This window comes from Strigops habroptila, chromosome 5 (assembly GCF_004027225.2).
Source record: "Strigops habroptila isolate Jane chromosome 5, bStrHab1.2.pri, whole genome shotgun sequence".
NCBI classification, from domain to species: domain Eukaryota; kingdom Metazoa; phylum Chordata; class Aves; order Psittaciformes; family Psittacidae; genus Strigops; species Strigops habroptila.
In genome coordinates this window covers 1,126,015-1,136,001 of record NC_044281.2, presented here as the reverse complement: position 1 = coordinate 1,136,001, position 9,987 = coordinate 1,126,015, and the positions used below count along the sequence as shown (strand labels likewise).

Sequence of the window (9,987 nt, the reverse complement as noted above, 5' to 3'; positions counted from 1 at the left end):
ACCTGAAACACATGGAAGGCCACACGGACATGAGGAAACACTTTCTGTGAGGGGGGTGAGACACTGGCACAGGGTACCCGGAGCAACTGTGGAGTCTCCATCCTTGGAGGAGTCCAAAACCAGACACAGCCCTGGGCAGCCTGTGCTGGCTGACCCGGCTTGAGGAGGGGTTGGAGTGGATGATGTGCAGAGGTCCCAGCCCACCTCCACGCCTCAGCACAGCACGTCCATGCTGGTGTGCCCACCACAGCTGTACCTTCCAATGGCCTCGGGTAAGGACTTTACTCATTTGCTTGGACTCCTTGAGGTCGGCAGTTTATTTCCAAATAGGAAGATTAAACATTGGGTCTTTCTGGAGCAGTGACCTCTACAGCCACCACGTGAGGCACTCAAAGTGTGTTTGTGCCTCTTGCTGCCTTACTGTGCGTTTGCTTTTCAGACACAGGCATTGCCCTAATTTTCCATCTTTAATGCTTGGTGAGTGCATGAAGTGAGAGCCCAGCAGTGATGGCTTCACATGGCAGGAGGGTACCTCGAGGAAGGACGGGCTTTGCTGAGCAGAGGCATCATTCCAGCTCTCAGCAGAGAGATGTCCACACGTGACAGTTGCATTTCCAGGCTAAGCAGGGAGGAAACCCCATTGAGCTCCAGCGCTGGTGGCGGTGGCAGCCGCGCTCCTCTCCAGCAGCCTCCGTGCACAGCTCTTCGTCCCACCTGGAAAACACTGTGGAAGCGCTTCTGCTTTCACCCGTTTTCCTGCTTTCTGTAATGAGCCTGGTCTCTCCGCATAACCCAGAGGTGCCCACAGCCTGTGCTGTGCAGGGCCCGCTCCGGCTGCTGCTTCCCTCCCCTCCCTGCCACAGCCATTGTGTTGCGCTTCCCATGGGGAAACTGAGGCACGAACTGCTGCTGCCGCTCAGGAGGCACCGGGACCCTCCGAGCCCGCTGTGCCCATGGCCGGGGCTGTGAGCCTGGGGTCAGCTGCCAGCACATGCCAGGCTGGGCCGTGCCCGGGGGTCCCCGCACCCACCAGCACCTCTGCACCACTTGACGTGGCAGCAGCGTCCCCCTGTTCAGCTCCAAGGAGGGTGCGCTGGAGGCAGCCCCAGCATCCCCCTGCTCCCCGGGTGCTGCTGCGCTGCCCTGCCGAGGCGGCAGCGAGAGGCGGGATTCCCTCGGCCGCCGCTTTCACTTTCCAGTTTCCAGCGCCGGCGGGCCGTGGATTTTCCTGCCACCTGAAAGCAGTCGCGCCGTCGGGGCAGCATAAAAAGCCGTGGAGATGGAGCAGCGAGGCAGCCACGAGGAAGAAGGTGAAGCAGCTCCCCAGCACCAGCCCTCAGCCTGGCCGCCCGCAGCCGAGTGCGCCAGCACCGACGGGGATCCAGCGCATCCAGCCCGGAGCGCTGCGCTGTGTCCTCTGCGGCTTCTGGCTCCACAAGCTCCCCGCCCCATCCATCGCCACTTGCCCCCCGTCAGGCTCTCGTCAGCGCGATGTTGTGCCTCAGCTTCACCCTCCTGCTTGCGCTGGTGGTGGGGACCGGCCTCGGGGCTGCTGTCCCCCAGGATGCCCTCAAGAAGAGCTGCAGCCTCTCCAAGTACCGGTTCCTCGTGCCCCACGAGCTGAAGGCCGTGCAGAAGATGAAGGAGCACTTTGTGAGTAGGGCTGGCAACAGGGGGCTGTGGGCTGGAGGGGGCAAGGCAGAGGGGATGCCAAATTCGAGACCCTGAGTGACAAGGTGGATGCTTTCCGCAGCAGTCTGGGGATGAGGAGGATGTTTCCCAAGGGACTCTGGGGACAAGAAGGATGCTAAGCCAAATTTCAACCGGGTTTCAAGCCTCTCGAGGCTGACCAGGGTTGCACAACATCACCAACGCTGCAGATGACAGGTTTTCAATGTCTCCCTTGGTTTGTGCCTGCAGGAGGACACCATGCTGCTGTCGGGCCGCAAATGCAACACCCGGCTCTTCCATCGGAAGTGGAGCACGCCGGAGCTGTCGGTAAGAGCGCGGCAATGCTGGAAGAAGGGGGTACGGCCCCCTGCAGCCGGGACCTCCTGTCCCACCTCCACGCGCACCAGGGGCAGGTCTTTGAGACCCTGTCCTCCAGCCCATGGGCAGCCCTGGTGCTGCGGGTCCCTGACCAGGACACTGCTGCCCGCAGGTGCCCGACCGAGTGATGCTGGTGGAAGCCGAGCTGGACCTGGCCATCGCCGTGCTGGGGCTCCCCGCTGCCCCCCGGCTCACCGAGCTGCGCCAGCGGCCCCTGGCCTTCCTCACCCAGGCGCGGGAGGACCTGCGGGGCTGTGTGAGTGTCCCCCCACGTCCCCCGGCCCGTGCGCCCCCTGCACCGGGGCAGCCCTGGTCCTTATGCAGCCGCTCTGTCGTAGGTGGCCACGGAGGCTCCTTCTCATCAGCCCTCCGGGAAACTGAGGCACTGGCTGCAGAGGCTGCAGGTGGCCAAGGAAACAGTGAGTCGGGGCAGGGGGCTCCGGGGTGTTACCAGCGACACGCTGCATGGGGCTGCTGCTGCCCATCTCTGGTGCGAACCCGCCCCTTCTCCCCACCACAGGAGGCCGCCGGCTGCCTGGAGGCCTCGGCCACCCTCCACCTCTTCCAAGTGCTGAGCGACCTGCGGTGTGCAGCCCTCCGGGAGCAATGCGCTTAGTCCCTGCCGGTGGCATGGCGCGGCACGGCGCGGCGCGGCGCGGCAGGGCACGGCACGGCATGGAGTGGTGCTCACCAGCCCCGGAAGATGGCCCGAGGAGCAGAGAAATGATCTTTGCTGCATCACTGGACTGTAATTTCCTATTGAAGCATTTTTCTTATTTATGTGAGCTCAGGGAGCAATTCTTTTTCATAGTCTGTTAAATTATTGGGGTTTCTTGTGTATTTATAAATGACTCGGGAGGAGGTACAGAAATGTATTTATTGGGTATCTTTGTTTTGCTGGTTTTCAAAACACGGATTGTTTTTTAAAGAAAGAAATCTATTTTTTTTACCTGCTATTTATTACAGAATATATTATGTATATTTGCCTGTATAAATTATTTTTTACATTTTACATGCTATTTAATATGCAGAATAAAACAAACCCTATAAACAGACGAGCTGCCTTCGCATCTTTTGAATACACTTCACTGTAACTTCATCCCTTTGGAAAATTGAGTTGTTGGCGGGGCGGGAGGATATTGGGTGAACTCTGAGCATTTGCAAGGAAATCACAAACCTTTGGTGCTCGTGTTCACCTCCAGCTGCCTCAGGACACCCCAACTGCCCCCCGGGGGGTGATTCTGGGGACAGATGGATGCTGTGGTGGCCCTGGGGACAGGAGCCCGCTGGCACCGTGTTGGGTGGTGCGAACCAGGACATGAGGCCTGGAGGCACCCACAGCCTGATGCGATGCTCACATCCCAGCACGGGCTGGGCAAGCTCCCATTTGGCCACCCCAGGGGCGCTCAGAAGATCCCTGAATGATTTAACCACCAAACTGGAGGTCAGGATGAGCGTGGAGCTGGGAAGGAAGCCGCTCAGCCGGGAGAGCAGGAAAAGGACCATGAGCAGACCCGAACTTTATTGAACCTATTTTCTCAGGTTGGAGAGATGGAGACAGGCACCAGGGAGAGGCAGCAGCAACAGCAGCCACATGTGAGCGTGAGCAGCAGGTCGAGGGAGGGGATTCTCCCCCTCTACAGCCTGTAGGGACAGGCCAAGGGGAATGGCTTTAACCTGCCCGAGGAGAGACTGAGATGAGCTCTGAGGCAGAAGCTCTTCCCTGTGAGGGTGCTGAGGCGCTGGCACAGACTTTTCCCAGAGAAGCTGTGGCTGCCCCATCCCTGGCAGTGTTCAAGGCCAGGTTGGACACAGGGGCTTGGAGCAACCTGCTCTAGTGGAAGATGTCCCTGCCCGTGGCAGGGGGTTGGAACTGGGTGAGCTTTAAGGTCCCTTCCAACACAAACCAGTCTGGGATTCTATGATTCTATGCATGTGTGATGGCCATGCTGGGGCAGGTTAACCTCTGCGTATCTCCCATGCAAAGCAATTCACTGCAGGTCAAGGCTGTGGTGACTCTTTGTGCTCTTTTCCCAGCCATGGGTGATAAGAGCTGCAAGTGCCACAGCTGGCCAGCGTTAGCCCAACACCCCTGCCAGCTTTTTGTAGCTCAGGAAGAGCCCCTCTGCTTCCCCTGGAGGGTGCTGTGTGTGAGCCAGCGGTGCTTTATCTTCCCCTGCAGGCTCAGGTAAGGGGTGCCAGGAGGGAGATGCTGGGGAGTCAGAGCCTTTCTGAGCATCGCCGAGTGCTTGGCTGGGTGGGATGTTAATGGCAGTTCCCCAGCCTCGCCAGGAAAACTGAGAGAGGTGTGCTCTTCCCTGTGCTGAGGTCAGGTCAGACACACGGCGTGAGGACTGGCTGAGAGGACAATGACAGACTGGGCAGGCCAGAGTGAAACCAGTATCAAACTTCACCCTGAGCATAAGGCCAGGATTTATGTCACAGCAAGGGGTTCTGGCTCTAAATGCTGGGAGCTCATTCATCAGGAACACCAGGGAAGAAGAAAGCGATGGGTTTATTCCCCCAAGGAAGGTAAGAGTGAGCGAGCTCCTCGGTGAGAACTTAGACAGCACGAGGTGAAGTGTTTCTGATGGAGGTGGTGGGTTTACGAGTTGCCCTGAGCACTAGGGAGCCTTCACCCGGAACAGTCTGTGTCAGTCACAGCCACACGGTCAGGAAAGGCCAATTTAAACCGAATTCAGAGAGATGCTGCTGAGGGATTGGCAGAATGTGCCCTTTGGAGGAGAGGAACTGCAAAGAGCTCCCCACTGTGTATCCCTTGGGGCATGTGCCAAGGCAGGATCTCGTTTTGGGATCTCATTTGTCACTGTTCTTGGATCTCCGAAGTAAATACCATGACACAGAACCAGCATGTTTAGCTCCAGGAAAGTAGTGAAAGGGCACCCAGTGGGTATAAGGGGGCACTTTGTGCTCTCCTTTCTCCTGTGTGGCTTAACTGCCCGTTCTCTATCATTTATTAGATGAGAAGGAAACAGGAAACAGGTTTTGGTCACGGTCATTTTCTGCAGCCAGGGACAAAGCTGTAACTGGAGATCGAGTTGGAGTCTGGTCACTCGGGGCTGGGAGGAAAATGGGCCTGGGGTGACTTTGCTGGTGTCTGTGGGGCAGGGACCATTCTTGGGGCAGAGACACGAGGGCAGCATTACTTCTAGAACCTGAGTACAGGAGCTCCGGGGGCTCAGCAGCGCAGGTTGGGATGTAAGATGCAGCGCGAGTGCAGAATGGCAGAGGAGTTTGATCTGAGACACCCAACACCTCTGGCATTTCACTTCAGCACGCCCAGATGTGGTGCTGCACCACGCGGCAGCCACAGGGCTGCAGGGAGGCTGCAGCAGGGGCGCGAGGTCAGTCCTGGACACCTCCAAGCTCATCGCTATTATCCTGCCTTACAAAAGCAGCCAGGATCCAGTCTGGGCAGGCAGGGCAGGGCCCAAATCCCACTGTAGATGGATTTCCAGCAGCAACAGCTCGTGTGGCTCTGATGGGTTCGGATTAGGTCTGGTCGGGGTGAGGTGAGGGTTAGTTTCCAGCGCCAGCTGCTGGAAATCCGTCTGGAGTCAAATCCTTGGCACCGCCAGTCCCACACCGGTTTCCACCAGGACCGCACCCCTCTTCCCGTTTAACCCCGGCTGGGGCTCTCGGCAGCGGCTTCTCCCCGCGCCGCACGGCCCCGAGACCTTCCACCGGGACCCATCCCCGCCCCTCGCGTCAGCCGGAGCCCCCGGTTCTGGGCAATGACCCCCGAACGGAGCGCCCCGAGCAGCGAAGCCGGGGCAGCCCCAGCCCCGGCACCGACGGACGCCCCGAGGCTCCCGGCGGGACTTTGTGTGCCCGGCGCTGGTGCCGCTGCAGAACGGCCCCGGCTGTGCGTGGACAGCCTGGAAATGCAATCCCTGCTCCCAGGAAGGGCCGGGCCGGGCTCCATCCCCCGGGGAGCGCTCAGCGCGCTCCCGCCTCGCTCCCCCATCGCATCACCCGCATCTCCCCAGACACGGGTCATATAAACACCGGCGAACCTCAGAAGCGCTCTGCAGCACCAGAGCGGCCCCTCGGCGCGGTGCCGGGGGTCCCGCAGCAGGGTCCCGGAGCGCCGTGTGTGGAACCGGCGTCCTGGGGCCGGGGCACAGCCCACGGCGGCTCCTCGGACATGACGGGCACGGGGCGATGCTTCCCATGGCCGCCCCCAGCAGCGAGGAGCCGGCTCGGCCCGGGCTTCTTCCGCAGCCCCGGCACCCGCCCAGCCCCGGGGGGGCTCACCCGGACCAGGTCAGACACGAGCTGACCCATGGGTCAGGGCGCTGCTCTCGGGCGGCCAACTGAACAGCTCGCTAGAGTGCAAACCTCCAGACACTGATGCTAAGCCTAAGGTACCAGGATGAAAAGCTGCTGCTTGGCATCACCTACACATGGTGCCCTCCGGAACAGTGCCACCAACATGGCAATCTACCCTTGCTTAGCCACCTAAAACTCTACCTGTGTACTGCTAATGTGGACAGCGCTCTCAGACATCCCAGAAACCAGCTCCAAAAAGTGCATACATCCAGCTTCTGCTCCTAAGTCTAAAGTGACAGGACAGAAAGCTGGTGCTGGACATCACCTACACCACAACTTTGGGTTTCTCTCCATTTAGTTTTGTTCCTGGGGACAGAAATCTGAGTCTGGGAGCTGCAGTAGGTGCCTCCCAAATGCTGGGGTCAATACAGACACACAATAAACCAAAGGCTTTCTGACTTTCCTTCTACTGTTTCTGTGTCTGAACTGACCTCAGCACAGGGAAGAGCACACCTCTCTCCATTTCCCTGGCGAGGCTGGGGAACTGCCATTAACATTCCACCCAGCCAAGCACTCGGCGATGCTCAGAAAGGCTCTGACTCCCCAGCATCTCCCTCCTGGCACCCCTTACCTGAGCCTGCAGGGGAAGAAAAAGCACTGCTGGCCCACACACAGCACCCTCCAGGGGAAGCAGAGGTGCTCTTCCTGAGCTACAAAAAGCTGGCAGGGGTGTTGGGCTAACGCTGGCCAGCTGTGGCACTTGCAGCTCCATCACCCATGGCTGGCAAAGGAGCACAAATAGTCACCCCAGCCTTAACTTGCAGTGAACTTGCTTTGCATGGGAGATATGCAGAGGTTAACCTGCCCCAGCGTGGCCATCACACATGCATAGAATCACAGAATCCCAGACTGGTTTGTGTTGGAAGGGACCTTAAAGCTCATCCAGTTCCAACCCCCTGCCACGGGCAGGGACACCTTCCACTAGAGCAGGTTGCTCCAAGCCCCTGTGTCCAACCTGGCCTTGAACACTGCCAGGGATGGGGCAGCCACAGCTTCTCTGGGCACCCTGTGCCAGCGCCTCAGCACCCTCACAGGGAAGAGCTTCTGCCTCAGAGCTCATCTCAGTCTCTCCTCTGGCAGGTTAAAGCCATTCCCCTTGGCCTGTCCCTACAGGCTGTAGTGGGGGAGAATCCCCTCCCTCGACCTGCTGCTCACGCTCACATGTGGCTGCTGTTGCTGCTGCCTCTCCCTGGTGCCTGTCTCCATCTCTCCAACCTGAGAAAATAGGTTGAATAAAGTTCGGGTCTGCTCATGGTCCTTTTCCTGCTCTCCCAGCTGAGTGGCGTCCTTCCCGGCTCTGTGCTCATCCTGACCTCCAGTTTGGTGGTTAAATCATTCAGGGATCTTCTGAGCACCCCTGGGGTGGCCAAATGGGAGCTTGCCCAGCCCGTGCTGGGATGTGAGCATCGCATCAGGCTGTGGGTGCCTCCAGGCCTCACGTCCTGCTTCGCACCACCCAACACGGTGCCAGCGGGCTCCTGTCCCCAGGGCCATCACAGCATCCGTCTGTCCCCAGAATCACCCCTGGGGGCAGTTGGGGTGTCCTGAGGCAGCTGGAGGTGAACACGAGCGCCAAAGGTTTGTGATTTCCTTGCAAATGCTCAAAGCTCACCCAGCATCCTCCCTCCCTGCCAACAACTCAATTTTCCAAAGGGATGAAGTTGCAGTGAAGTGTATTCAAAAGATGCGAAGGCAGCTCGTCTGTTTATAGGGTTTGTTTTATTCTGCATATTAAACAGCATGTAAAATGTAAAAAATAATTTATACAGGCAAATATACCTAATATATTCTGTAATAAATAGCAGGTAAAAAAAATAGATTTCTTTCTTTAAAAAACAATCCGTGTTTTGAAAACCAGCAAAACAAAGATACCCAATAAATACATTTCTGTACCTCCTCCCGAGTCATTTATAAATACACAAGAAACCCCAATAATTTAACAGACTATGAAAAAGAATTGCTCCCTGAGCTCACATAAATAAGAAAAATGCTTCAATAGGAAATTACAGTCCAGTGATGCAGCAAAGATCATTTCTCTGCTCCTCGGGCCATCTTCCGGGGCTGGTGAGCACCACTCCATGCCGTGCCGTGCCGCGCCATGCCACCGGCAGGGACTAAGTGCATTGCTCCCGGAGGGCTGCACACCGCAGGTCGCTCAGCACTTGGAAGAGGTGGAGGGTGGCCGAGGCCTCCAGGCAGCCGGCGGCCTCCTGTGGTGGGGAGAAGGGGCGGGTTCGCACCAGAGGTGGGCAGCAGCAGCCCCATGCAGCGTGTCGCTGGTAACACCCCGGAGCCCCCTGCCCCGACTCACTGTTTCCTTGGCCACCTGCAGCCTCTGCAGCCAGTGCCTCAGTTTCCCGGGGGGCTGATGAGAAGGAGCCTCCGTGGCCACCTACGACAGAGCGGCTGCATAAGGACCAGGGCTGCCCCGGTGCAGGGGGCGCACGGGCCGGGGGACGTGGGGGGACACTCACACAGCCCCGCAGGTCCTCCCGCGCCTGGGTGAGGAAGGCCAGGGGCCGCTGGCGCAGCTCGGCGAGCCTGGGGGCAGCGGGGAGCCCCAGCACGGCGATGGCCAGGTCCAGCTCGGCTTCCACCAGCATCACTCGGTCGGGCACCTGCGGGCAGCAGTGTCCTGGTCAGGGACCCGCAGCACCAGGGCTGCCCATGGGCTGGAGGACGGGGTCTCAAAGACCTGCCCATGGTGCGGGTGGAGGTGGGACAGGAGGGCCTGGCTGGAGGGGGCCGTACCCCCTTCCTCCAGCATTGCCGCGCTCTTACCGACAGCTCCGGCGTGCTCCACTTCCGATGGAAGAGCCGGGTGTTGCATTTGCGGCCCGACAGCAGCATGGTGTCCTCCTGCAGGCACAAACCAAGGGGGACGTTGAAAAACTGTCATCTGCAGCGTTGTCGATGCTGTGCAACCCTGGTCAGCCTTGAGAGGCTTGAAACCCGGTTGAAATTTGGCTTAGCATCCTTCTTGTCCCCAGACTCCCTTGGGAAACATCCTCCTCATCCCCAGACGGAAAGCATCCACCTTGTCACTCAGGGTCTCGAATTTGGCATCCCCTCTGCCTTGCCCCCTCCAGCCCACAGCCCCCTGTTGCCAGCCCTACTCACAAAGTGCTCCTTCATCTTCTGCACGGCCTTCAGCTCATGGGGCACGAGGAACCGGTACTTGGAGAGGCTGCAGCTCTTCTTGAGGGCATCCTGGGGGACGGCAGCCCCGAGGCCGGTCCCCACCACCAGCGCAAGCAGGAGGGTGAAGCTGAGGCACAGCATCGCGCTGACGAGAGCCTGACGGGGGGCAAGTGGCGATGGATGGGGCGAGGAGCTTGTGGAGCCAGAAGCCGCAGAGGACACAGCGCAGCGCTCCGGGCTGGATGCGCTGGATCCCCGTCGGTGCTGGCGCACTCGGCTGCGGGCGGCCAGGCTGGGGGCTGGTGCTGGGGAGCTGCTTCACCTCTCTCCTCGTGGCTGCCTCGCTGCTCCATCTCCACGGCTTTTTATGCTGCCCCGACGGCGCGACTGCTTTCAGGTGGCAGGAAAATCCACGGCCCGTCGGCGCTGGAAACTGGAAAGTGA

The 9,987-nt window shown here is 59.2% G+C and overlaps 2 protein-coding genes across 2 annotated transcripts; one reads left to right on the top strand and one right to left on the bottom strand.

Moving 5' to 3' along the window:
- The first annotated feature begins 1,491 nt into the window (after positions 1-1,491).
- LOC115608500 (interferon lambda-3-like) lies at positions 1,492-2,722 on the top strand. Its single transcript, XM_030487382.1, has 5 exons — positions 1,492-1,653; positions 1,921-1,998; positions 2,162-2,305; positions 2,388-2,468; positions 2,570-2,722. The coding sequence occupies exons 1-5, from the start codon at positions 1,492-1,494 to the stop codon at positions 2,663-2,665; spliced, it is 561 nt and encodes a 186-aa protein (XP_030343242.1). The 3' UTR covers positions 2,666-2,722.
- A 5,757-nt stretch (positions 2,723-8,479) lies between these two features.
- Positions 8,480-9,684, bottom strand: LOC115608499 (interferon lambda-3-like). Its single transcript, XM_030487381.1, has 5 exons — positions 9,523-9,684; positions 9,184-9,261; positions 8,877-9,020; positions 8,714-8,794; positions 8,480-8,612 (listed from the first exon to the last, which is right to left on the bottom strand). The coding sequence occupies exons 1-5, from the start codon at positions 9,682-9,684 to the stop codon at positions 8,517-8,519; spliced, it is 561 nt and encodes a 186-aa protein (XP_030343241.1). The 3' UTR covers positions 8,480-8,516.
- Between the last annotated feature and the right edge of the window lie 303 nt (positions 9,685-9,987).

What these genes read in the sequence shown, in the direction of transcription:
- LOC115608500 (XM_030487382.1), top strand. Translation starts at nt 1,492, where the DNA reads ATGTTGTGCCTCAGCTTCACCCTCCTGCTTGCGCTGGTGGTGGGGACC. An exon ending in AGAAGATGAAGGAGCACTTT is followed by an intron (nt 1,654 to 1,920) that starts GTGAGTAGGGCT and finishes TTGTGCCTGCAG; the next exon opens with GAGGACACCATGCTGCTGTC. An exon ending in GGAGCACGCCGGAGCTGTCG is followed by an intron (nt 1,999 to 2,161) that starts GTAAGAGCGCGG and finishes TGCTGCCCGCAG; the next exon opens with GTGCCCGACCGAGTGATGCT.
- LOC115608499 (XM_030487381.1), bottom strand. Translation starts at nt 9,684, where the DNA reads ATGCTGTGCCTCAGCTTCACCCTCCTGCTTGCGCTGGTGGTGGGGACC. An exon ending in GGGAGGACCTGCGGGGCTGT is followed by an intron (nt 8,795 to 8,876) that starts GTGAGTGTCCCC and finishes GCTCTGTCGTAG; the next exon opens with GTGGCCACGGAGGCTCCTTC. An exon ending in TGCAGGTGGCCAAGGAAACA is followed by an intron (nt 8,613 to 8,713) that starts GTGAGTCGGGGC and finishes TCCCCACCACAG; the next exon opens with GAGGCCGCCGGCTGCCTGGA.